Genomic DNA, 27,779 nt, shown 5'->3' with positions numbered 1-27,779 from the left:
GGGAGTATGTTTTCCGTGTCGTCTGATTGCAACAGTTCATAATTATATTATGGACTTCCTATCCCCATCTGCACTGTGGGTTAATCAGTGTCCTAGTAGCCAGGCATGGAGATGAAGCTTGTGAATGTGCAGATGAAAAACTCAGCCTAGATCCTGGGATAGTATGTCCGGACACTGTGGCAGAGGAAGGGATGGTGCAGCCACCAACTGAGACAGGTAAGAGAACAATGGTTGTCTGACCCAGGCCAGAGTTATGACGATCACTCTGGCTCTGTGTTGTTTTATCTTCTGTATGACTCTGCCCAGCAGTGGAATTGGGGGAAAAGCATATAGAAAACTGAAGCCAGCTGATCATCATGGCGTCCCTCATGGAGTCCTCGCCGAGTCCCACCCTGGAACAAAACATGGAGCATTTGGCATCCTGTGATGTTGCGAATAAGTCTATTTCTGCAAAGCCCCACTTGAGGACAACAGAATGTAGGGCTTGAAGATGTCTCTCCCATTTTTATTTCTGGTGAAATATGCGGCTTAAGTGATCCATGGTGATGTTTTGGTTGCCTGGGAGATATGCTGCTGATAGTGTGATGTGAGTGTGATGGGATATTGGATGCATTACTGCCACAGTGTTATAGCCTCTCTGCAGAGGGGATAAGATCTGGCTCCGCCTTGGGAGTTTATGTAAAACATGCATGCAGTGTTGTCCGTAAGTATTCTCACAGACTTGCCCCAAATCAATGGCAGGAAATGTTTGCATACTTTTCTCACAGCGCAAAGTTCTAAGATGATGTGCAGTGTCAATTCTGTTGTCAACAACCATCCCTGAGTGCTGTGATCATTGGTGTGTGCACCCCATCCCTCTAGTGCAGCATCTGTAGTTATGGTTATGGAAGAGGGCTGCCGTTGGAAGGGGACACGCAAACATAGATTATGCTACTGGAGCCACCATAGGAGTGATTCTTTGACCCTCTTTGTGGGACTAAGAATTTTGTGTATGTGATCCCTGTGTGGCCAAAATCACATATGGAGCCAGGTATCTCATGTGCAGCCTGGCATGAGGAACCATGTATGTGGTTGCGGACATATGGCCCAGCAGCTGAAGGAACTGTCTAGCAGACACGGTCAGGCTATCTATGACTCTTTGCTAGTGTAGAGAGAGTTTGGAATTTTTGCACAGGGAGCCATGCCTGTGCATTTATGCAGTCCAGTGCAGCTCTGATGAACTCTAACTCTTGGGATGGAGTAAGGTGTGACTTTTGTGCATTTATTTGGTGAGGAAGTATCTTGATAAAACCTGTTTCCCTTATGATGAGCCGGTATGATCTCTAGTGCCCCCAGTTGTTTACCTCCTGTTGTAGCAGGGGCTCATAAGAAGGGTCCCTGAATAGGGACAGGGAAGGGGTTTGTGTTGGAGGAAATTTTGTGAATGATATGGTGAATCCTTTCTGTATAACGTGTAAGGCCCACTTGTCTGTAGTAATTTTGGCCCACAATTGGCAGAAGGGCTGCAGACTGTATTGGTAACTTGCACTGGGAAACTATGTTGAATCTTTGACCAGATTTTCAAAAGGCTTGTGGGCCGTTGGACAACTGAGATGTGGTTGGCTGGTCTAGAGTTTGCCTGTGTTTTTGCCTTTGCCTACTCCTGAGGTTGTAGCATTTCTGGGGCACAAATGATGACAAAGCTCTGGCCCGCAATGTATACTGCATGTTTAGTCTCTTCTTATGTTGGGGAACATACATGCCCAGGATCTTCAAGATCACGCAAGAATCCTTGAGTGTGTGAAGGGAAGTGTCTGTTTAGCTATAAGGAATCCTTCGTCAATCTTGGTTTGGAAAGAGGCCTTACTATTCTCAGGAAGCCATTCAATAAAATTTTTCATATTGTCAAAGTGGTGATATGTGTATTTCACCAACAGCACCATATAGTTTGCTATTCTTATTAGGAGGGAGGCTGATGAGTAGGATTTCCTCCCAAGGATATCAACCCTCTTTCACTCCTTACGGTAGGGAGTGGATTTATATCACGTTTGTTTGCCTCTACTATTGACCATATAGACCACCAATGAGTCTGGTGCTGGATGTACAAATAAATATTTGGTGCCTTTCAATGGGAGGTAGTACTTCCTATCTGATCTTTTTTATGTTGGAGAAATAGAAGCTGTTTGCCATAGTATTTTTGCATGATCTAGAATGGCCTCTGACTGGTAGCTCATTTTTTTAGGACAGTGAGGCTTGCAGGATGTTGGAGAGTTTGTGCTGTGTCTCAGGCACCTCAACCAATGAAATATATAAAGCGTTCTCCACTCTCTTATATAGGTTCTGGAAGGACCTAAAAATCATTCCCTACTGTTGGTAGAGGGAGCATTATTATTTCATCTGGGAGGACAATGAAATGTGGGATGGAAGTAACATGTCCTCTCCCTGTGAGTCGTCAAATTCTTCTATGTCCTCCTGTGTAACCTCCAACCTAGTTGGACAGGAGGGGGTGTGCGCTTCTGTAGGTGGCCTTTGTGAGGACATTAGGTGGGGGGTCTGAACCTGGGCCTTCAGCCCGACAAGTGGGTCCCATCCCTGCCAAGTCTGTGGGAGTGGGACGCCACATCTGTGTTTGAGGCAATTGCAGTTGTGTCTGCATCTATGCGGCTGGCTTGGGCAATGAATGCCTAGGGGAGAAAGCAATCTCTTCATCATGCTCACTGTCGCTAGAGAATCGAGGCGCCAAACTGGCTGGAACGGGTAGCCTGCTTATCCCCTCAAGTATTGGGGAGGCACTGGTATCGAATAACCATGTACCCTGTACCAACATTACTGTCAGCTCTTGTTGCGTGGTCAGTAACTTCAGTGGAGCAAAGATCAGTACCACCGGTGATGAGCATTGTGATTGCACCATGGAGCCTGCCCGTATCCTGGATATAGACTGTACCAGGGAGATCTTTATGGGCTTCATCAGTACTGATTTTGATGGTGTGTGTACCAATGGGTCAGAGAGCCTCTTGTCCTTGGCACCGTGTGGCTTCTTTGGAGCCAGCTTTGTGGGTACCGCCAGTGATGGATTTCTTCGGCTTGGATGCTGGTTCCGCAGGCATCTTTCGCAGATATCACCCCTTGGGGTTTGTCCATACCAGACTTCCCCAGTGCCTGCATGTCCCCCATAGCCTTTCCCTTAGGTGAAGGAGGCTTACTATGGGGCAATAATCTCTTCAGTGCCCTCTCTGCTGAGGGTGAAGAGTGCTTCCTTTTGGTGGTCTTTTTGGCCAGGATGTGTCTCAGTGCCAAGTGGCCTTGGTCAGAAGCTGCCATTGGTGAGATGCGCACAGGGGAGGCTTGAGGTGCTGGTTCGGAGACTGGTCTCTCTTTTTTCCATGCTAAGGAGTTTCACCTGAAGCACTCACCCCTTCAGAGATCTGGCCCAGAGCTTTTTTCAGTGGTGGCAGCTCTTTGACGAATACTCTTGACCCAAGCATTGAATGTATTGGGCATGCCCATCCAAAACGGGTATGGACATGCAGCATGTCAGGCACTGCTTAAATTCCAGTGAACCTGGAATGTTTGAACAACCTAACTATAACTATGAACTATATCTTATTGAACAAAAAAAATATATTTCTTTTTTTGTTCAAATTAACAAACAAACTACTTGGCAGGGGTAAACTGAGATGAGAACTAACAATAACTACAGTACTAAAACTCTGAGTAAGACATGGAGTGCTGCTGTGTTCCAACCAAACTGGGAGCAGTTGAAAAGGAACTGACGGGCGTTTGGTGTCACGCATGTGTCGGTACATTCGCTATGGCATGTGCAGTGCCACGTATACGCGCTGCCACCCACAAGGGGTAGGGGCACTGCTGCTGAAAAGTTCCAGTTCTAAGTTTTGGGGCGTCAAGACACCTGCAGTAGAGGGCCCACAGAGACACTCCTCGAAGAAGAATGTACCCTTTTTGAGGATAACTAGAGTCCCCCTTGTTTAAGATACAGGATATAGTCTATGATGAGCAGCACTGAGGCCAGTGTTGGTGGCGAGTAGGGATGTTAATGGTTAGCTAGTTAAACGGTAAGCACTTGCTGATTATAGTTAACCAGGAAGGGCAGGAGCAGCCCCCACCTGCACCTAGGGTTGTCAGGTGTCCGGTTTTGAACCGGACAGTCCAGTATTTGAGCTTTCTGTTCGGGAAACAAATTGAGAAAATATAAATGTCCTGTATTTTCTAAATAAGATGTAATATAGATTGTGGTGTAAATGTCAAGTGTGTCCGGTATTTTTGTTGAAACCATCTGGCAACCCTACCTGCAGCAGGCAGGGGACTGCTCCAACCCAGTGCATCCCAGAGATGATGCTGTGGGGAACTGGTTTTTAAGGCAGTTCCCTCCAGCACCAGCTCCTATGGGATAGGGGTGAGCGCCACAGAGAGCACAGTGCGAACAGGGACTGCTTGGGTCCCCGCTCATCCCGCATCACTTCTGCTTTTCAAATGTACAAGAATCCCAGAGGGCTCTTGTACATTTCAAAATTAGAAGCGCCAGCAGGGACGTCCAGCACCCTAAGTTTCCGCCAGCACCGACTCCTGCTCGTGCCCCCCTCCTCCCGCCCTTCCCCACTTGCTGCCTCTCTCTGTCAGGTATTTGCTTATCGGATAGTTGACTAGTCACTAACATCCCTTCTTGAGACCAGAGGCCTTGAGTCCTGAGGCCCAAAATGAGCTCCCCCACTCAACAGGTCACCATTTTAAAGCTGCTGTAGCATTTCAGGAGTTCACACTTGATACTTGGTTGATGAAATACAAGTTTAAAAACACACAAATATTTTGGGGTGTGTGCTCTGATTTTTAACAGTTGGCCCAGAGTTTGGTACCCATGTTTGAGAGACATGGCAGATAGCCAATTCAGATGGTTCCTACTCTCTCCTCCTCTCTGGTTCATTAGATTCTACTTTTAAGAGTAGAGGGCAGAGGATTTTAAAAGTTGCATCTTTCTTCCAAGCTCTGCTCACAATTAAAGCTGTACCTAGTTAAGGTACCAAACTGAAAAGGTAATTCATAGTAAATGGTACAGACCTCCACAGTACGATCATTCTGCTTTTTGCAAACCCTGATAAATAACAAATAATTTTGACACAGTCATGATTATGGAAGCACCTGGTATCAATTCCATAGTTAGGCTTGTGTTTCAAAAAGGGCTTAAAATGGGGAATAAATCTGTATTTTCCTCTAAAAGTAGGTGGCCCTCCCCAGTGAGATTTTAGAGTACAGGCTGGACCTCCCTGGTCCAGCACCCTCTGAACCTGAATAGCCCCAGATGAGTGATTTTGCCTGACCAGGGGAGGTCATTTCATGGCTCCACTGCAGCTTGCCCCAAGGCCTGCCCTGTCCCCTGCTGCAGCCCAGATGAGCCACACGGCTGGCTTCTTCCCCCATCCCCTCCCAGCAGACCAGAGTTCCAGTTCATATAGGTGCAACCTGGATTAAGTTTTACGCCATTTGAATTTTCTGTGCAGCTTTTGTTAGAAATTTGATTCCAGTTGAAATTTTTCATTGGCACTAGGATAATGTACTTTGAGCAGAACTTGTGTAATTCACAGAGGTTTGGGAAGGAAAATAACGGAATTTCATGCTTTTTGGGTGCTATAATTCATAAGCAGGAGTTTATGCACTAACAGTATGCATAATATGTGCATGTATACTGTGCGTAATAGAAGAGATTTTAATGTAAAGACAAGACCTTATGTGCAGTAGCAGCTGTTGGTGCTTAAAGTTTTCGGCAGCAGCTCTCTTTACACCCAATCCACAGGTTTAATCCTCACATTGCTTAAACTTAAAAAAAAAATATTGAAGTACCGCCAGTTTTGGGAAATACAAAAAAAAGCTTTCATTGTAATTGTTTGACTTTCTACACACATTCAGTACCTACTGAACTCAAAACCATCCCTCAAGGATATGACAAGTTAAGCCACCTGATAATACCTTAAACTTTTCTGCTCAGGGACACATCCCTTATATTGCTCCCTCTAACTTTTTTCCATCCATGTGCAAAATAAATTTTGTTTGATGCACGAAGGCCTGGACAGATGTACACCATGAGAAGAAAAACATCCTGCCTGCTGTGGGAACTCTGCTAATCAGCTGGGTGGCATTTAATCTCTCCTGGGTGGATGCCCAAGTGCACAACTTAGAGGGAACACTGATTTACCATCACTTTAACTACCTTAAAGCACGGAAGACATGCCATAACGTTATCCCTGTCATTCCCCACAAATACCAATCTTCTATCACTCTATCAAGCCATCCTTCTCTTCCTCTCCACTTCCCACAGCCAACACCTTATTACGCTTAATAGTGTTAGGAAGAAGTAGCTTGATAATAGAAGGATGGGAAAAAAACAGCTGAGGGCAAAATTAAGGTTACACAGTGCATGGTCTGTGATATTCCACAGCAAGTTGTGCATATGTGGTAGGAGGAATAGAAGTTATACATAGTATTAAAGTGGCTTAATTTTTCATTTCCTTTTGTGGATTTGAGTTATGAATGGAGCAACTGTTTCACATCAAGATTTTTGTATATTTTTTAAGCTACATAGCCAACACAGTATTAGAAAAAATAAATGCACTTCATACCTCAGCTTGAAAGAAATTGTTATCTGCAGATTTATAAACACAAAAGTTAAAAACCTACACATCCCCAATCCCAACATAAATTTTAGGGTACAAGACTACATCCATCAGGAAAAGGTGTTACAAACTACCATGATCCAGCCCAATCTGACACGCTTGCAAAGCGCTCTCAAAATTTATAGAAATCTCTACACCAAATTAGTGCATACACATGGATGTATGTCACAGTTCTATTTTTATTTCATGAAATACCAGAGTTGATTGCAAAGATCTAATTTCATAATGTAACAGAAGTCAAACAGGGTCAAAATGCTTAACACAGTATAACTACTGTTATAGTAAGCTAACTACACCAAACTTGACTTTTCATCTAATCAAATTGGGTCCTATCATGGTTTTTCAATGATGAAAGACATTTCAAACATCTGAACTGATTCCAATGTATAATACACAATACGTAAGTGATACAAGCATCCATTTTCACTGGACAACATCTAAAATATGTAAATACCTGTTCCTGCAGGTCGTAGTCATAGCTATCATGCAGCAGAAGACTGAGGACATACCGAGTATATATCATGGCATCAATGCCACACTTCTCTAGCTCTTGTCCCAGCCAGGTCTGCACTGGGCCCAAAGCATGAAGCAGAGACATTTCAGAAACAGATACAGGGCCTGGATAAGAGCTTGAGGAGCTTTCAGATGGCAAACCATCCACAACAATTGTACAGATAGGGCGCATGAATCTAGGTGGTTGGCATCCTTATAACGTGAAGCATTTTCTGTAGTTGATATTCCGTCGATATCTGGAGGTGATTTTCACTCCAGTAAATAGGAGAGGCTCTTGACTTCTAGGACAATCATTTATACTTCCTGGCAGTTAGCCATCTAGAGACGAACATCACTCTTCAGGCATGACCAGTGAATAAACTAAATCCTACTAGCAAACACATATGAAGATGTGTTTTTCTACCTTAATTTCACATTGAGGCCAGATGCAAGTCCCCAGCAGGACCTATAAAGAGCAAAAAAATAAATAAATAAAATAAAATAAAAAATAAAGTTGTGACGTGTACTTGACAAACTAGAACAGGGAGCAAATATTCTTCAGTACAAACATTTACATGTTGCTTATTTCTAAATTAAACACAATAAGTACGCTATTCTTATGAAAGTTAGAGTAATTCCAAGTTTCCAGGAAACTTTTCAAGCATACATTAAACAAACACACACCATGCCGAGGGAGGGAGAAGACTAAGCACTTTACCAAGCAACTGGTTTTGTATGCAAGTTGCAATTTTATTACCATTTTATCATCATCACTTTAGGAAATAGCACTTGGAGCAACAGCAACTTGGTTTGGGAAGTGTGACAGGGCTAACCTGCCCCACACTGAGCAGGAGGGAGAGGAGCCCGTTTATTGGGTAGAGCATGCCCCTCCCCCGCAGCCCTACTGCGAAGTGCAGCCTGACTATAAAAGGCTGCCGGGCTGCTCAGTTGAGGCAGACCGCTGGGGAGGAAGGAGCTCTGGCCCAAGCTGCAGGCCCGCTGCCAGACCTGCCACCAGATTCAGAGCCAGAGGGACCGCTGCGGTTGCTGCTACCATCCCCGGGGTGAGCGTGCCCCCAACGCCGACTCCGGGGGGCTGCCCGCCCCGCTGCAGGGGACACCGCCCCTGCGCTGCTGCCCCCAGAGACGAGACCAGCTGACATTGCCGCCGCCGCCAGCCCAGCATCGCCAGGTGGGACCTCTGTCGGCCACAAGGCTGGGATAGGAAGCAACCCAGGGCAAGGGGCAGGGAAACCCCCCAGTGGGCTCAGCGCGTTTCAGGGAGGACTCCCCCCCCCCCACCCCGCTGAGCCAGTGGTGGGAACCACCTACCACCATTAGGGCCCTGGGTTGGGGTCCAGTGGAGAGGGAGGGCCCGGACCCCCCTACCCCAACCCCTCAGGGCGTGGACTAGGCCTCAGGGCCCGCTGTGACTGCTGGACTAGGCCTCCGGGCCTCTTGCTACTGCTTTAATCTTGGGGAGAAGGGAACGGGGCGGGGAGGACCCCGCCACAGCAAGCAATCGGTTTATTTGTCAACTGACAGAAGACTGCTGAACAGTTGAAAATCAGGGGTTCTTTCATATGGCCACGTGAACTAACCATCAGAGTTTCATCTCAAAATGATTACTCCCACTAACATACCAAGGTTGATCTCTGATTTGTTCATAGATTTTGAAGAAATAAAGACCATTGTAATCATTTAGACAGATCTCCAAAAAAAACCCACAGGCCTTCCATTAACAAACTCTTACTTCAAGTCCAATAGATGTGATTGAACTAGCGAGTATCACTTGTAGGCCTGGTCTATGCTACAGAGCTAAGTCAATGTAAGTCAGCTTACATCAATGTAACTCTGTAAGTGTACACTCTACAATGTTGTTCGCACCAATGCACATCACCCACTACATTGACTTAACTCCACCTATGCAAAAGGCATAGCACTTAGGTCAGGGGTGGGGAACCTATGGCCCAGACCTTGCCAGATATATCACATGAAGCTTGAGACTCGGCCCACCCCTCCCACCTACAGTGGCATGAGCTGGCATGCCAGCCACAGGGGACGCACTGGGACTGGAGGACCAGCACTGACTCCCCGCAGCAGTGTAGGGAGCCTGGTGCTTCACAGGCCAGATCAAGTCAAGCCACAGGCTAGATCTAGGCACACTACCAAGAGAATGAGCACGGAGTGGACATGAAAAATTGATTTAATTACATTAACACATAGCCATTACAGTAACTTACGTTTATTTAGTTATGTAGCATAGAGTTGCCAGTTATAAAAGTGTCTAATCTTGGTTTAAAGATTTCCAGGGACGGAGAATCATCTACAACTTTTGGTAACTTGTTCCTATGGAACCTGCCCCCTCACCCTTTTTAATTGTATCTTATTTTTATTCTGAATTAGTCGAGTTTCAACTTCCAACCACAGGATCTTGTTAGATCTTTCTTTGCTAAATAGTGTTCTTCAGTCACCAAATTTCTGATTCCCTTATAGGTGCCAAAAAAGTTATCAAGTCATCTATTTAACTTCTCTTTAAGGTAAATAGATTGAGCGCCTTGAGTCACTATATGATATATTTTCTAGTCTTTTAAGACTAAGAAAAACAGCACTTGGTTTACACAGTATATCATGTGTTTTGATTCCAAGACCAAAAGAGATCACGGATCATCTCATCTTACCTCCTGTAAGAGCACAGGCCATAGAACTTTCCAAAAAATACTTCCAAGAGCAACTCTTTTACAAAAACATCCCATCTTTATTTTAAAATTGTCCATGATTGAGAATCCACCATGGCCCTTATTAAATTGTTCCAATGTTTTTGGTATGTATGCCTTATGCCAGTATCAACTTGTCTAGCTTCAACTTCCAGCAGCTGGCATGACCTTTCTTTGCTAGATAGGAAAGAGTGTTCCCCATGGAGCAACTTGCAGACTAAATCAAGTCACTCAAATCTCTGTCTATTTAGACAGACTGAGCTCTGAGTCTAATAAAGTAGTGATTCTCAATCAGGGGTACATGCATTTTCAGGAGTACAAAGAGGTCTTCAAGGGGTACATCAATTCATCTAGATCAGTGTTTTTCAACTGGGGGGGGGAGAAATCACAGGACTGGTTTTGGAGGGGTCACAAGCAGGACAAACACATGGGGTCACAGGTCACAGGGGACCCCATGCAACTAAGTTACATGTTTTAGTGCTGGGCAGATGGGATCAGTCTTGAGCCATGGGTGGCAGGGCTTTAGCTTCACACTCCTGAAAGGGGTACAGTAGTCTGGAAAGGTTGAGAACCACAGCTACAAAGCACGCTTTCTACTCCTTTAATCTTTCACAAGGCTCTTCTCTGAACCCTCTCCAATTATTCAATATCCTTCTTAACCGTACAAACCACAACTAGATGCAGTGTTCCAAGAGTGATCAAATCAGTGCTACACATGGGCATAAGTCAGTGGCTTTGGCTAGGGAAGGCTTTGCCTTCCCAAATCGTCAGCCTGGCCCCACCCACACTCCACTGCCAGAATGTCTGCTATAGGCATTCTGGGGGCAGTGTCACTACCCCCAGTGCCCTGTCCTACCAGGGGCTCAAGGCCGGGGAGGCTGGAACCACACTGCCCCTTCCCTCCCCCAGTGCTCTGGGGAGGCAGGGGAGCCACACTGCATGCACACACTCCCTCCCTTCTCTTCCTCTCCCCCAGAGCTCCAGGGAGGTGGGGGAGCAGTGCTGTGCACATGTGCTCCCATCACCTCTCTTCCCCTCTCCCAGTGCTCTGAGGAGGCTGGGGTATGTTCAGCATGCTGCCCCACCTCTTCCCCTCCCCATGGGGGAGGGGAGAGCAGGACTTCAGCAGAGGGTGTGGGGCTGTAGGTGGGGTTGGGGTCCTACCTCCCCCAGCCCCAGCTGCACCAATCACCTATGGTGCTAGATATAAAGGTAGTCATAGTTCTACTCCTACTTAATATTTCCCTGTTTATACACCCAAAGACAGCATTAACCTTTTCTGTTCACAGCATTATACTAGTAGTTCACATTCAGCTGATTATCCAGCAGAATCTTTTTCAAGATCCCTCATCCTGTACACATGGCCTACTTTCTTTGTTTCTAAATATTACATTTATGCAGTTACCTTTATCAGCCAAATTTCTAATCTCATCAAAAGATGAAATTACTTAATTTTGACATGACTTATTTTCCATACAGGCATGCTGATTGACATTACCACCAAACGTTTCCTTGTTCACTGGATCCCAAATGAGCTTTTTCTGGGACTAATGAGGCTCACAACCGACAAGAGGGTAACTTGCGTATAATTATCCAGATTACCCTGCTTGCTGTTTTTGAAAATTGTATTAGTCTTTTTGCACTCTTCTAGAATGTCCACAGTATTCCAAGATTAAAAGTTAGTTACAGTGGGCAAGAGTAGGGATGTAAGCGAGTAGCTGACCACTCGACTACCCGATAAGCATAACCTTACCACTCACTTCCCCCCCACCCCTTGCTGCCTCTGTATGCCCGGCTGCTGCAAACAGGAGCTGTTGGACCCTACTCCCAGCAAGCGCCAGCTCTGGACCACCCTGGCTCTGCATTTTTTAAATGTAGTAAGAACTGCCGGGCCCTTATTACATTTAAAATGCAGAGCCGTAGTACGGGTGGCTCCTGAAGCCGTTGCAAGCCAGGAACGAGTAATACTGACTCATGACAGCTCCAGACCATTACAGCACTGCATTTTAAATATATTAAGAATCTGGCAGTTCTTACTACATTTAAAAAATGCAGAGCCACAGCGATCCAGAGCTGGCGTGAGCCAGGACTGCTCAGTCCCAGCTCGAGCCAGCTCTGGGAGCTAACCCCACTGCAGCTCTGCAGTGCAGCCCTAATCAACAAACTGTATCAACTACATGATTAGTCAAACAATGGCTCTATCACTTTTAGACCTGAGATTTTTGCTCTTTCAGAGCTCTTGGGGATTAGTTCCAGATCTGCCAACTGAAAAATTTTATCCTATTAGATTTTAATATCCTCTATACTTAAGAGGATTGAGAAGTTTATCATTCCCATGTGTTACTAGTACTTCATAATTCTTTCTAAATAATTAATAGAAATGTTTGAATGCTTCTGCCTTTTCTGCATCAACAACAAAAAAAATTTACACTCTCCATCTACAATCCACCACTATTGTTAAGATTGCCTTTGTCCCTAATAAACTTACAAATTTCTTATTCTCTTTAGTCCCTGCTAGCCACGGGTTTTTATGAGATTTCTTTAACTTTTCTTAACAACCATCTATAAGTGAGAGCCAAAGCCAGTATAGGTTCGACCTCCCTCATCTGGCACCCTCGGGACCTGACTGGTCCCAAACAAAGGTATTTGCTGAATGAGGGAAGGTCCTTCCCAACATTGTCCGTGCTGCTCCTGGTTAGGACTCCAGCCAAGCCCTGCTGCTGCCTGCCTGGCTGTGGCTTCCCAAGCCCCATGGCTGCCAGAACCAGGGTTCCACAGCTGTCAGGGCCAACAGGGTTTGACAGCTGTTGTAACCAGGCTCCATAGCTGCCGGGGCTATGCAGCTGCTGCCAGCTCCCGCTACGGCTAAGAAGCAGGGACCAGAACTTCCTACTGCACTGCCCACCCCTCCCTGAACACGGAACTCCTAGCTGAGCCTTCTCCCCACCCCCCCTAACCCACACACCCCGCTCCTGCCTTGTGGCCTTCTTATACCTGGACTCTGTGGTTCAGGAGTATCTGTGGTCCGGCCAATGTTGCCAGACCACACAGTCCTGATTAAAAGAGGAACAACCTGTAATATTAAAAATTCAGCGCTTCACTTTCATAGGGGTGGTCGAAAAGTACATGGATTACTTCTGCATAGCAGGATCAAGCAGAAAAAGCTGAATGAGATAAAAGGAAGGCTCAATTAGAACAAAAAAGCTCATTTATTCTAATTCTGTGGAGTCCTATACCCATCTTATAAAATCTGCAGTAGGATTGAGGATATAGTGTGTGTATGCACATGTGCATAACACTTCATGTACTCTTTGGTTCCTGACAATTGTTACCCACCGGGATCATGCTAATAAGGCTAAAAAGAGAAAAACAACTGAACCATTTGGTAATTTCCCAACAGAATATTCTTCCTGTCAGACAATGGCAATTCATAGAAAGCAAAACATTATGCAGATGAGTCATCACTTTTGGTGAAAATTAATGTAGTAAAAAAAATTTAAATAAAAAAATTGGAAACATTTCAGAAAGGTTGAAACATTCCACTTTTATCTCTTCAGATTGGAATATTTTGATTTTTATTCGAAAATGGCTTCATTCCAATTTAATTGTAATCTGTATCTAATATATATATTGTAGAGCCGTGGTCCCCAACACGGTGCCTGCGGGCGCCATGGCGCCCACGGGGCCATTTGCATGCGCCCGCCAGGTGCTCGGGGCTGGCCTGGCCCCGGGCACATGGCACGGCGCTTGCGGGGAGCATCGGCCCCGGGCGCACAGCGCTTGCGGGGGGGGGGGGGGGGAGCGCCGGCCCCGGGTGCGCGGCGCTTGCGGGGGAGGAGGGAGCGGCGGCCCCGGGTGCGCGGCTATGGGGGGGGCGCCCCCGGGCACACGGCTATGGGGGGGCGCCCCCGGGCACGCAAGTGTCCCCGCCCCCTGGCACCCAGCGGGCGAAGGGCCATGCCTCCTAGCGCCCAGCAACCTCAAAAAGTTGGGGACCACTGTTGTAGAGCATGTCTGAGTCCATTTGTTCAAGAACTCCTACTAAATGGTAAGAGCTGGAGCCACCAAATTTGGTATGCAGCTTCCTTTCCTAACTTGAAACAAGGTATGGGTTTGGTTGTACCAGAATAACTGGAAGCCCTGGGCAAAGGATTGTTTCCAATAACATGCAAAGGAAGGGGCCACTGTTCAGAGGCACACAATATGAGCATGGCCACTGGGGGCAGCAAGCATGCAAAAGAGTTATCCTGCAATGTGTCCACTGAGGGCAACCATACCACCAAGTGAGCGGCAAGCAAGGCTGGGGCTCAACCATCTTGCCTGCCAGCACATCGAGTAAGCAGCCCCCTGCCCCAAACCCTCCTCCACCCCTTGGCCACAGCGCTCAGGGAAGGGGAGAAAGCAAGAGAAAAAAGGTTCCGGAGGGACAGAACACCCCCCCCCCCGGCAAGCCAGGAGGGTGGGGGACAGAGCTGGAAGGACAGAAAATGCCCATGCCAGATGTTATTCCCTCCCCAACCCCTCCTTACCCCGCCTGCAGCCTCCTGCACTCTCCTCTCCCCAGCATTCCTAAAGCCCTGCCCTGAGTCCTGCACCCTCAACACCACCAGTCCCCCCGAAAGACCTGCAGGGTAAGTTTGCTAGTATTATATGATGTCAAAAATGAAAAAAAAAATGTTCTGATCACTAATCAACCAAAAACATTGTTTTGGTATTTATTTTAACAGGAAATTTCAAAGCAACTTTTGAAATTTCAAATTCCCTGTAAAACAAAAAAATTGATTTTCACCAGCAGTTACAGCTTGACATGTAAGGCAATAAGAAGTCACTGACATGACTTAGCTAAGGGGAATATTATGCCAAATGAGCAAAAAAGATTTTAGAAGTGACATATTAGACTATCTACAGGGAGCAGGGTTTGTATCAAAAGCCTCATCTTCACTAAAAAAGACATTTTATCACAGTTAACATGTTAGCCAATCTGCATTCTAATGCAGACAAGCTGAATTTTTAACCTCTCTCTCTATAAATAAAAAAGTTTTTCCTGCAGCCCCTCCCTCCCTCCTCTCCTTTCCCTCCCTGGTGCTCTGCAGTGGGCGAAGAGCTACACAGCCTTTCCCTCTCACACAGGGGAGGAAGGGGCGAATGTGCCAGAGCCAGCTAAACCAACTAAGGTTACACACACAATCTTCACTCTCTCCCTTGTGTGTATGCATTACAAGAGACTTTAATTACATGACTGTATAATATTTCTCAAATACAAAATATCACCAAATTTTCTCTTTGACCCATGATACATAGATACCATTTTCTAGTGTTTCTTTCTTTGTGTGTGCCAGACAAAATGATCCCACTGCATTTTCATTAGCAAGTGAAGGAAAGATTTATTTAGGGCACATTCAAACTTCTCTACTAGAAGAAGGGAGGATGGCACAGTATTTAGGACACTAGCCTGAGACTAAGACCCCCACATTCAGTTCTCTGATCACAACACCACTTTCAGTAGCCTTGGGCAAAATCTCTCTATACTTCCGTTTACCAGCTGTAAAATGGGAATAACAGTAATTCCCTAAATTAGTCTTAAGGGATCAATACATTAAAGATTGCAAGGTAGTCAAATACTATGATAATTGGAGCCAAGGGATGGGTATTTAAAATAGACAAAGGCAGCCACTCTGCTTTGTGATAGAGTAGCAATTGTAGCTATTTGTATATCAAACAGTTATCAGTATACTAGCATGGGTAAGCTACAGTAGAAAAGCTGTAATCATTCCACTCTACCACTACAGAAGTGCTAGAAGTATGTATTTACAGTCAAACTGTAAACAAGCAAAACAAGCTAGCTAAAAGTGCACGCCAGGGCTGCCCATGCCTAACTGCTCTTTTCTCCCCATCTCTCAATACAGAAAAATGTCTTTTGTTATGGCTCATGAGAGATTTCCTTTGTTCTGTTGGTAACAATGAAGGAGAAATTAGAAGCAGCCAAAGCAGACACTATCTAAAAAAGGAGCCTTATTACTTGCATTTCACAAGGAACAAGAAACCACAAAATCAGGCACCCAGAGGGTTAGGTACTATAAAACAGTGTTTCTCAACAAATGGTACCAGTACCCTTAGGGGTACTCGAGAGAAGTCTAGAAGAGTACATCAACACATCTGAAATTTGGAGAAAATTGAATTTTTGTTTCAAGTTTTACAGCGCTTTATTATTTTTGTACTTTTTTACAGCCAAAACTTTCATCAATGGCCCAGCTACAATTAAGTTGTTTAAATAAATGTGTTGCAATGGTGGGGGAAAAAAAATGTGTCTCTGAAAACTGTAGGTACTGGGGGTATTTATATTTTTTTAAAGGGGTACTTTTTTTAAAAAAAGTTGAGAAACACTGCTATAAAGAATGTTATTTAACTACACCTTCCTATTCCACTGTACTTAGTCCTACTTTGAAGTCTGATCTACACAAGTTTAAGTCAAATTTAGCCACATTAGGTTGATTTTCTAAACAGTGAGTCTCCACCAACTTTAAGGGTTGCTGCCAACTTTGAGGGTGGTTCAAGATGATTAATGTACTCCTCCTTGACAAGCAAAGTTAATGCTAAATTCAACTTTGCATTGTCGACTTTGGGGTAGTAAAAGTAGATGTTCTTGTATTCCAGGTGGTATCCCACAGTACTCCAATGTGACCACTCTAGCCAGTACTTTCAACTGAGCTTTTCAGGTGCTCAGGAAAATCCCTGAGACAATTAAAATTTAATTTCCTATTTGACTAGCATGGCGAGGAGAGCAGATAGCAAACCTGACCATGAATGCCCAGGGTTGCAAATGAGTTCCAGCATGAAGCATGCAGGAAATCCTGAATTGGATTGCTGTGTGAGAATAGGAACCCATGCAGGCAAAAGTCCAAAGCAGCAGTAGAAACACTGATATCTATGCAAAAATCACAGGGCATGGTGGAAAAAGGACATACAATGGATACCCTGCAGTGCTGACTGAAAATAAACGTGCTCAGGCAAGTGTATCAGAAAAAGAGCAAATAGTCAATATGAGCCACAGAAGTGGCATGTTTGCAGCTCTGAGCAGCTGCATGGGATTCTGGGGGAGATCCAAGGTCCTAGCCCAGTCCGTGGATACCACCAAAGAGATTCTTCAGGCAGTCACAGCAGGGAGGATACCAAGGATGAGGAAGAGGAGGAGGAGAATGCTCAGCATTCAAGCGGAGAATCCAATCCCATCGACAGCAACCTCTTTAGAGACTATCTCCTCCTCATAGGATGCATTGCTGCCAGATCCTGATGGCAAGGAAAACACTTCTGGTGAGTTCACATTTGTAAGAATGCTACAAGTGCATTAAGGCTACTGGGTGTGATCTGTGACTCTGCCTGCACTGCTGGGGCTCCCCGGAACAGTTTGTTAACACGTCTGGAAATGGAGCTGGAATCCACCCTGCACACGTCTGCAAAGCTACCATAAAGGTAGTCTTTCATCCTTCTCACAAGATTTCTGGGGAGGTCTGCCTTATTCCATCCTCCAGGATAGGACTCCTTTCCACACCAAGCCAGCAGTAAGTGGTCTGGCATCATTATAGAACCAAGTCCAGGTTTCACTTTCAGTCCAGGACTCACTTTCAGTCAGCATCCACTCCTTATCATTCTGTATGACTCAAAGATGACTGATATTGTGCATGGTAACCTGAATGAAGCAGGGGAAGCTATTAACTCATCCCCAACAAAGGAAGACCCCATGTTCGCTGGCTGAGAGAGCCCCTGCAAGCCCACGCAGCTCTCCCATCTTCCTTTGCAAAGGGGGGGCTGAAGTCCCAAGGGGCTCTGCAAATGCAGAAGCCAAGACAGCCACGATGAATGTACTTTGCAAGCTGTCTGTGGCACATAGTTTCAAAGCTGAAACAAAAGAACAAGAACCCCAACCTGTTGCTTACCATGTCTGCCACCAAACAAATTGCCATGGTGCAGCTGGACTTTGTTTTTTTACCTTTTCTGTAGGTGCTTAAACATAACTTTGGCCTCATACATAATATATGCCTAGTGAGTAGCAGAGATTGTCTTTCATGGTAAAGATCAGCTTGTGCGTTACACAATGCATCTTCCAAGGGCCCATCTAGACTACAGGGAATGGTCGAAAGAAGATATGCAAATTCCATGCGGAAATTTGCATATCTTCTTCCGATTGCACTTTTGAAAGCAGAGCTTTCGAAAGTGAAAGTAATTACGACGCGGCTTTTTTTGGCAAACCGCCCCCTTCGTTGAAAAGCTGATCTTCCTCAAAAAAAAAGGAGGTTTATGCGGCTTTTTGACAAAGGGAGGAGAGGCGGGTTGGCTGAAAAAAGCTGCGTCTAAACTACTTTCACTTTCAAAAGCTCCGCTTTCTAAAGTGCAATCAGAAGATATCCAAATTCCCGTGGAATTTGCATATCCTCTTTCCACCCTTCTGCAGTCTAGATACATCCTAAGAGTATGTATTTTTTTTTGTGAGATCGCGTGTACAAAAGAGTCTTTTGCCCACTCCCCCTGATCCGCCAGCATTTCAGCCATCACAAAACAGAAGGTGAAAAAAGTTTGAGATGACATGTTTAATAAACAAAAGGCAATCCACCCACACCATTAAAACGTAAGAACAACAATATTGCAGATAATATGAATGGAGCATGAGGAAAGGACAGGAGAGCATGCAGCAAAAGGAAGAGATCTTGAAGCTTGTCAGGGAGCAAACAGAGCTGTTGAAGCAACTGGTAGAGATGCAGGAAAAGCAAGTGGAGTACACAATGCCCCTGTTCTCCATGTTGAACCATCTGACCTCCTCACAAGTTCCACAGCTGAGTACATGTCATCAGCCTCCCATAATGCAGTCATTTCCGTTCTCCTGCTCCCCCTGCTGGAAAGCAACAGCAAACAATTTTTTCACACACTTGTTTTCCCATGTTATCCGTGCAGATGCCATAGCATGGCATGCATGGATCCTGCTCAGCTTTAGAGTGCTGTGGCAAGCACTGCAAACCCCTTCTGCATTATCCTATGGTATGTATGTCCAGAACCTAGTCAGGAGCTGCTAGAGTGAGGAAGAATGTGAGGAGGTCACAAACAAAAATATATATATGAAACCACCAACTGGAGCAATTGGCATATTCTGACAGCAGTTGATCCTGTTGACATAGTGAAACTCCAGTTTTGGTCAAGTACAGACTGGTGGGACCACATAGTTATGCAGCTATGGGTTGATGAACAGTGGCTGCAAAACTTTTGCATGTTTATGGCCACTTTCACTGCACTTGGGGAGTTGCTTTCCCCTGGCCCTAAAGCGTAGCAATACTTTCTGAGACACTCTCTGACTGTTGAGAAGCAAGTGACAATATCTCTGTGGGAGCTTGAAATACCAGATTGCTACCAGTCAGTTGGGAATCAACCCACAGCAACATTATTGTCCCATCAGGCACTGGTAGCCTAACCCAGAAGGCCAAGGGGTGGCAAGCACTGTGAGGTAACTACCCACAGTGTGCATTGCTGTCAGAGTCAAAGGCAGCCATGTTACCGGGAACATGTTCCATTGACCTCATGGGAACAGGGAGGACATACACGTTGGACTTTACAAAATTGGGTGCTTTAAAAAAAAAATCAGCCTTAATAAATTCAACCTTATCTCATAGTGCAGACATGACCTAAGACATGACACAAGAAGATGGCAATAACACAGACTGACAGGAGAAGAGAAAGGTAAGACAGGGCAATGGTAATAGGTACATGGTTTTTGTGAAGACAGGGTATTCACATGATTTGTATACAACTAGTGAGTCAACTCTATTCACAATTTTTTCTAAAAACATCCGATATTTTATTCAAAATATATGAATACAATTCAAAAGTATTTTTAACTAATTGAAAATTTCAGGAACTTTAGTATTTAGTTACAATAATACACAATCTGTGGTGGGGCAAAGTGGAAAAAAAATTAGTTCCACTACAACCTCCTCTTCTTGCTCAAAACCAGTAACTATTTTAACCTAAAGAAGGCATAGAGAAGTCATTATCCACCATATGGTAACAAGATACAGTTGAGTGTATTCCGAAATCTGCAAGACTTTCAGAAGACATGCCTGTATGAACATATACCCAGCTTGTTGGGGAAAAGAAAAATCTTTCAAAAAGTGTGATGAGAAACTTTGTTGTTGCCTACCCTAACTACATGGGCTGAAAATTACATCCTTACCACTTCAATTTCCAGGTCAGAGTGCCTTGTAATAAAGGCATAAGAATTCAGAAATAATCAAATTGTTATTTTTACTGCATTTGTTGATTTCTGCTAGTCTTCCAAGTGACTTTGTACAGACTTTGGTTCCAGGGCAGTTTTTTATTGTATGCTTGTATAGTGCTAATCACAAAAGGATTCTGATCCAGGATTTCAATTCCTAAGCACTACTGTAATACAAGTTATAATAATTCTTACACCATAAACAACCTGCTATTACTCATTTATTTCAAAGACCACTTCTGCAACAGGACTTCAACTAGAAGTACTGCCTTTCCACTACAGTAAAAAAAACAGAAGGAGCAGAACACCTGACTAGTCTAAGGACAATCAACCAGATTTAGACAGCAGGACACAGAACCTAAAATAGAGAATATCTATCATAATAGAGAAATGCAGCTGCAATGGAAAATTCCAACATTATTTTAAGGGAGACTGCCTTTGACTATGCACAATTTACACTGTAAGCCCATACACTGTAAGGGCTGCAAATTTTTTGCATGTATTAACTTCTCCACAAAATGCTTTATCATTGCCTTGCTTTGTTTAGTCAATTCTCACAGCACTCCCTCGCTACCAGCAAATAGGATAAGGAGCTGAAATTCAATATAATTGGTTTCCTGTAGCCCAGGACAGGGGTGAGCAATAATTTTGGAAGAGGAGCCACTTCACACATTTCAGAAATGGCTGCAGGCCCACCCGGAAGGGGCAGGGCTTTGGGTTGAGAACTATCCTGCAGGATAGTGCTCCCTTATAGGCTCACTGCCCCCAATGGCCAGTCTCATATTGCATCCCTCTAACCAGTAGCCCCCGCCTTTGCAGTTTATGGAAAACAGTCCTTTTCCCAAAGCGTCCAGTTCTCCTGGCACAACCGAACCCTGACTTTGCTTTAAGTTAGGAAAAGAGGAAGCTGCATACCAAATTTGTATTTCGACCTCATTTAAAATGTTCCTATGACATTCACACTTTTACAAAACAAGTGTATGTATTTTTAATATAATTTGAACTTTTAATCATTGTTTTAATATGTAATAAAATAAGTTGTCTAAATCTCCAGTACATGAGAATAGAACCTGGAGCTGGGCCAATAATAAAGAACGGACTGCACATGCCTTACACTGGCCCTGGTTACAAGTGCAACACTTCAGTGCTTGCTGTAAACAACCCAGACCCTTGAAGTTCAGACTGCAGAACTGTGTGGACAAGCTCTTGGTCCCATCCGTCTACTTTTGTAGTCCTGATACAGAAGGACCAGTCTAACCAGGGACCTTTAAAAGCGACGAGGAGTCCTGTGGCACCTTATAGACTAACTGAAGTGTAGGAGCATAAGCTTTCGTGGGCAAAGACCGAAGTGGGTCTTTGCCCACAAAAGCTTATGCTCCTACACTTCAGTTAGTCTATAAGGTGCCACAGGACTCCTCGTCACTTTTGCAGATTCAGACTAACACGGCTACCCCTCTGATACCAGGGACCTTTAAGTAGTCTTTTAGTTCCAGAAAAGGTGGAAGAGAATCTCTCTCGAACAAAAATTTACAACATTTATCCCACTAACATCTCTTCTTCTGTGGCTCACCCTAAATCAGGGGTGGGCAAACTCAGGCCCTGGTACCGGATCCAGCCCACCAAGCATTTCTCTCTCTCCAGCCTCCTCAATGGATTAGGAGAGTGAGATTACTTACAGTGGGCAGTGTGTGTTCAGTTGCCACCCCACCTTGCTCCATCCTACAGCCAAGCGATTTCCAGAGTCTCCTGCTAGCTGTGCAGAGTAGGGGGCGGGGAGGGAGAGGACAGATAAACATTTTTCACTCAAAAATTTAAGTGAGTTTAATCACTAAAGCCTCAGATGCATTTATAAGAACATACAGGCAGTCCCCGACTTACGCGGATCCGACTTATGTCGGATCCGCAGTTACAAACGGGGCTGCCCCAGAGTACACGGACTGCGGGACCTCGCGGTCCTGCCACCCATGTACTCTGGGGCTTTCTCTGCGTCTCCCTGGTCTGCAAACCAGGAAGACGCAGAGCAAAGCCGCGGAGGGGCTCGGGCAGCGGGGCACCCCAGGCGCGCCTGGGCTACTCCGCTGCCGGCTTCCCCGCGGCTTTGCAAAGCTGCGGGGGGGCTCGGGCAGCGGGGCACCCCAGGCGCGCCTGGGCTGCTCCGCTGCCGGCTTCCCCGAGGCTTTGCAAAGCTGCGGGGGGGCTCGGGCAGCGGGGCACCCCAGGCGCGCCTGGGCTACTCCACTGCTGGCTTCCCCGAGGCTCTGCAAAGCGGCGGGGGGGCTCGGGCAGCGGGGCACCCCAGGAGCGCCTGGGCTGCTCCGCTGCCGGCTTCCCCGAGGCTTTGCAAAGCCGCGGGGGAAGCCGGCAGGGGGACAGCCCAGACGCACCGCGGCTGTCCCGCTGCCGGCGTCCTCAGAGGCTTTGCTCCCCGTCTCCCTGGTCTGCTGGTCTCTAGCAGACCAGGGAGACGGGGAGCAAAGCCGCGGAGGACCCAGGCAGCGGGACCGCGGTGCGTCTCAGTCCGCCGCCCGTGTCTTCCTGGTCTGCTGGGGGTGGGGGGGGCGCAGCTAGTACGCCCCCCCCCCCCCCAGCAGACTAGGCTTTTCTCCGGACGCCTGTGGCAGAGCAGCTGGGGTGCTGCCGGTTGGTCCCGCAGCGCCGCTCTGGGCGCTACTGGTCCAACCCAGCAGCACCCCAGCTGCTCTGGTCCTGATTCAGCCGCTGCTGGTCAGTTTCAGCAGCGGCTGAATCAGGACGCCTGGGGCAGAGCAGATGGGGTGCTGCTGGGTTGGTCCAGTAGTGCCGAGGAGCGGCGCTACTGGAGCAACCCAGCAGCACCCTAGCTGCTCTGCCCCAGGCGTCCTGATTTAGCCGCTGCTGAAACTGGCCAGCGCTGACTACAGGAAGCCCGAGGCAGAGGTGCTCTGCCCCGGGCTTCCTGGAATCAGCTGCTGATCAGTTTCAGCAGCAGCTGACTTGGGGACGCTTGGGGTTCTTAAGTTGATTCTGTATGTAAGTCAGAACTGGCGGTCAGTTTCAGCAGCGGCTGAATCTGGCGCCAGTTCCGACTTACATACAGATTCAACTTAAGAACAAACTTACAGTCCCTATCTTGTACGTAACCCGGGGACTGCCTGTACTGTCCTTTACACCACTCTGACAATGAAAAGGAAATTTAACATTTTTGTACACCTGCTTTATACTTCTGGGGAAATTCACTGAGAATAATGAGAACAATTCACTAAGCAAGCAGCCTGCTACATTCTGCTCCACCTGACGGGACAGAGCCTGCCCCACCTAGTTCCTCAAACACCCCCAAGACCTGCTTCTCCACCATGAACATGCTGCAACAGCAAGCAAGAGTGACAGGGTGTGTCTCACAAACACGACTGCCCAGGTCCCTCCTACCTCATGCTGATTTACATCTCTATTGACTGATCTGGGCACTAGAACTGACCTGCTGACACTGCTGGGTAGAAATGTGTGCCACTTCTGCTGCTTTCCTTTGCTCTCTTGTCAGTAGCAGTTCTTCTGTGTGGAAGCAAAGAGATTGCTGTGCATGCATAGTCATGCAAAATTCACTCCAGAGCAGTGCATAGCAGAGGTTCTCCAACTTTTTGGCCCATGGCCCACCTGGCTCAATGCAAACCTTTCTGTGGACCACCAGTTGCTAATGCAAACTCACCATTAATTAAACAATTACTCCCAAGCCATTTTGCTAGTGCTACAGCTAGGGAGAATGGTGTTTAACCAGCAGTAAAGGAAATATTATTAAATAGACTAAGTGCTTTAACTTTCCCATGTTAGTTTATCAAACTTCATTTTAAATAAAATAAAATATTAATTTATGCCCAACACAAAAGGTTTCCATGTTTCCTTTATTTATGGCAGGGGTGGAGAACCTTCTTTGGATCAGGGGCCACTGACCCACAGAAAAATCCGTTGGGGACCACACAAGTGAGAAAAAAAACCCTCCAAAAACTCCCAACCCTCACTGATGTGGCCCACAACTGAGACACTTCACTCCTCTGGCACTCCAGCCCCACTAGGGTAGGGAGAAGGAACAGGGAAGACTGAGGTTCAGAGATTCCCATAGGCCAGGTTTACTCTTCTGCAGTTCCAGCGTGTGACGGAGCCTCGGGGCTCTGCAGTCCAACACTGGCGGCCCTGCGGTGGGATGAAGGGGCCGAGACGTGAGAGCGGCGTGGGGGCCGGCGAGCTCAACTGGCAAGCCACTACGACGACGCCCCTGCCGGCAAAGGAGGCTTGCCGCTGAGTAAAGGCGAGGAGGTAACCAGCCCCTTCCCTGAGAGTGCCGGGACCGGGAAGCGTCTCAGCTGAGGGAGGGGGTCCTCCCAGAGCTCCTGGCCTGTAGGGGAGGTGAGGCCAGCAGAAAGATGCACAGCACGGGTGGTAGGAAGGGACCCAGGGCAGGGCCTTAAGGTGCCCGTGGGTCGGCATGTTACGGGCAGCGTCCCCATCAACCATACAGGGGTGTAACAAGCGTGCTCTCTGACCCCTTAGGGCCCTGGGTCAGGACCCGGTGGTGAGGTCGGGCCCGGGTCCCCCTACATTCTCACCTTCACCCCTGTTATTGCAAAGGGAGCGAGGAGGGGAGAAGAGGGAGAAGACTATTGATATGTTGGCTGGAAATCTGTGGATCTAATGAAAGGCTCGGAGGATTCTTCCCCAGCCGCACTGTGAACTGTGTGAAAAAAGACTCTGAAAAGGGGGGAGGTCCATAGGGAGGAAGGGAGTCCCTGGGGTGGGCCGCTTCCGGAGCAGGAGGCCTGTGGAGCTGAAGGGAGGGCGCCCCTTAAGGACCCATGACTCTCACCCTATAACACAGGGTTAGTGGATTTTGTGGGGACCCCTAGGCTCAGGGGTTGGGACAAAAATTGGGGGGAGCTTCAGTTTGCAGGACAGGGTTGCCAGTGATAGGAATGGGTGTGTAGGATCTGGGTGGGAAATGGGATGCAGGAGGGGGTGAGGGTGCAAGCTCTGTATGGGAGGTAGGGTACAGGAGCAGGCTGAGAGTAGGGTGTCTGGCCAAGAGAAAGGGTGCAGGAGCAAGAGAGGATGGAGGAGCAGGCTGGGGGTAGGGTGCAGGAGCAAGCTGGTGGTGTAGGATTAACTACACACATTCCACCCCCTGCTGCCTCAGAGAGGATCTGATGCCTCGGGAGAGCACTGGATCCCGTGGAGCTGCATACCCGCACCCCACCCTCACGCTGCTGCCTCTCAGTGTGGAGAATGGGAGGGGCTGGTGGGAGCCGAAACACATGCTGAGCCAGCTTTTAAGCCAGCTCTCCTCCAGTGCCAGCTCTGTCAGAGGCAGCAGCGCAGGGGGAATGGCAGGGGAAGCTGCTGCAGAGTAGGCTGTGTCTGCGGTGAGCCTGGGCTCATCCCAAACAGTGGCATTCCACAGAGCAGCCTATGCAGCCTCTGTCCCCCCATAGACAGGGGCTGCTGCCACCCTACGCTGCTGCCTGTATATTGCAGGCAGAAGCACAGGGCAGCAGGGCAGGAACCAGTTTTCCAGCTCTCTTGTAGACCCTCTCTCACCTGCCACCCCATGCTGCTGCCTCTGATACATCATGGAGTGGCAGGGGACTCCCCGGGAGCAGGGCCAGGAGCACTCTGGCTGCCAGCCTTACCCCTGGAGACTATCAACTAGTCATGCAACTGATAATATTTTGTGTATTTACACAATTATTCGGTACCTAACATCCCTACCGTGTACACGGGTACAGGTTCACATCTCTAGTTTTAATCATGCAATAAGAGCTGTCTGTGTAAAATGCACAAGCTGTCGTAACACAAACCACAATGTACATTATGGAACACTACACCACATATTTAATCCCTCAACATCTAGTACTGATGTGATGAATCCACTTTTGTGCAATCATCTTCTGCACTATGTGTTTTTAAAGGATTTTTAATTTAATATTTTTATTTTGAAGTCAGTAACTGGAGGATTACCCTTACTAGGTAAGGCATTCATCGAATCACTCTACAGTTACTAGGTATTTCTTCCCAATAACAATTTGTAAATTACTTAAAATGTGAGAAATAAAAATGGTTGTTAATTTAAAACATAATTTAACATTAAAAATGAAACTGAACATAGACATTAGCTACTTATTTAAATCTTCATAATTTTATGTGCAAGTCGACTTGCTTTTTGATTTGCTGGGAATTTCAAGTCTAAATTGCCTATAATAGTTCCACTTGCAAATGATTTTATTAGGCAAGGTATAATGTTTTATTGATCTACATGGTGTCTACAACCAACACTCATCATTCAAAAGGAAATATGGTAACAAAACTACACTAAGTATTTTCTGAAAGCAATTTGCTTTCTGAACGCCATTAGACGTATAGATAACTAGAATTTCCTAGTCCTTCTCTTGGTGTGCATTTCATTTGACTATGCATTGCCATTACAGTGCTATCCATTCAGTGTAGCTACCATTTCCCTCTCAGGCATTTTTAAGGACTTTACTATAGTGTTCTTGTTGGAGCTCTATAAAGCTTAGTTTTTCTGTAAACTTTCACGTACTTTAAAAAAAAAAAAAGTCAGGTACTCAGTAAAAATAAACTAAGAATTTTACTCCCCAACCTTTTGTGAACAAACAACTATTTTACAAATAACTTTCAAACTCTTAAGAAAACCCCAGCCCCGCCCCCGAGCCCTCCCTCCTCGCCGGCCTCTCGCCAGCCCCTCTCGCCGGCCCCTCGCGCTCCCTCCCCTTGGGCGCCGGGGCCTCCCGGTCCCGCTCCGGCAGGCCGGCTACAGGCAGCATGGAGCCAGGAGAGGGGCGCGCTCTCCCGGGAGTCCCGACTCCCCGCCCGAGCCGCTGAAGGGCACGAACCCGCCTCGGCGCCCATCCCGGGCGCGCTAAGAGCAGCGAGCGGGCTCAGGCCTCCTGCGCCCCGGACCTCTCCCGCTGCCCACCCGCATCCTCACGGGGCACCGGCCCCGCCAGGCTGCCCTCCGAGGCGGGCGCTCCGTTGCCCTTCTCGTGCGGGTCCCCGGGGGCCGACCCGCCCTGTAACTGCCCCCCCGCTCGGGCCCGTTGGCTGCTAGTTACCTGCCGTGGCGGCGGAGGCGCAGAGCGGGGCCCTGGGGCCTCTAGCAGCCGGAGGAGGCGGCGGACTCCGTCCCGCTGCGGCCGTCCCCGAGTGAGGCGGGCGGGACGGAGCCGGGACCTGCCCTGGGAGGCGTTACGTAAACCGGCGGCGGCTCCCAGCACCACGGGGAGGGGGGCCGGCAGCTCCGTCACCCGGCAACAGGACTCAGCGCCCCGGCGGACCGAGCCGGCGGCTCCGCCCCGTATCCTTCCGCCCGAGGGCGACCCAGACCGGCGCGCCGTGTTGCGCAACGCAGAGCCCAGGGCAAAATGGCGCAGGCGGCCTGCAGACAGGTGCTATTCAATCCCTCCCCTCCGGCTGTCGGGCTCCCCGCAGCTGCGGAGTCGGTACTGGCTTTGTCTGCTGAGTCGTTGTGGGGCTCCCCCGTTAGTACTAATGGGTGGCTCTAGTGACCGGTTCTGCCACGTACTGACTCTGAAACCTAACGATGGTGACCCAACCTCTAGTCCTCTGCTGGCCAAAGCATCGGAGAAGAGAAAGTTATTCATAGCTGAC

The 27,779-nt window shown here is 47.3% G+C and overlaps 1 protein-coding gene across 6 annotated transcripts in view; it reads right to left on the bottom strand.

Moving 5' to 3' along the window:
- Positions 1-27,562, bottom strand: part of KIAA0232 (KIAA0232 ortholog) — an 85,887-nt gene extending 58,325 nt beyond the window's left edge. The window contains exons 1-3 of one of the 6 annotated variants that reach the window (XM_075930770.1): positions 27,224-27,561; positions 23,584-23,657; positions 7,117-7,620 (exon numbers count right to left, since the gene is read on the bottom strand). In XM_075930770.1, coding sequence (XP_075786885.1) covers positions 7,117-7,347 — 231 coding nt within the window. In that variant the 5' untranslated portion in view covers positions 7,348-7,620; positions 23,584-23,657; positions 27,224-27,561. Of the gene's footprint in view, positions 1-7,116; positions 7,621-23,583; positions 23,658-27,223 lie in introns of all 6 variants that reach the window. The other 5 variants (XM_075930773.1, XM_075930771.1, XM_075930769.1 and 2 more) reach the window with 5 other exon arrangements.
- Positions 27,563-27,779: the final 217 nt, after the last annotated feature.

This window comes from Pelodiscus sinensis, chromosome 5 (genome assembly GCF_049634645.1).
Source record: "Pelodiscus sinensis isolate JC-2024 chromosome 5, ASM4963464v1, whole genome shotgun sequence".
Classification (NCBI taxonomy): Eukaryota; Metazoa; Chordata; order Testudines; family Trionychidae; genus Pelodiscus; species Pelodiscus sinensis.
The sequence above is the reverse complement of the archived record's forward strand: the minus strand, read 5'-3'. Positions and strand labels throughout refer to the sequence as shown.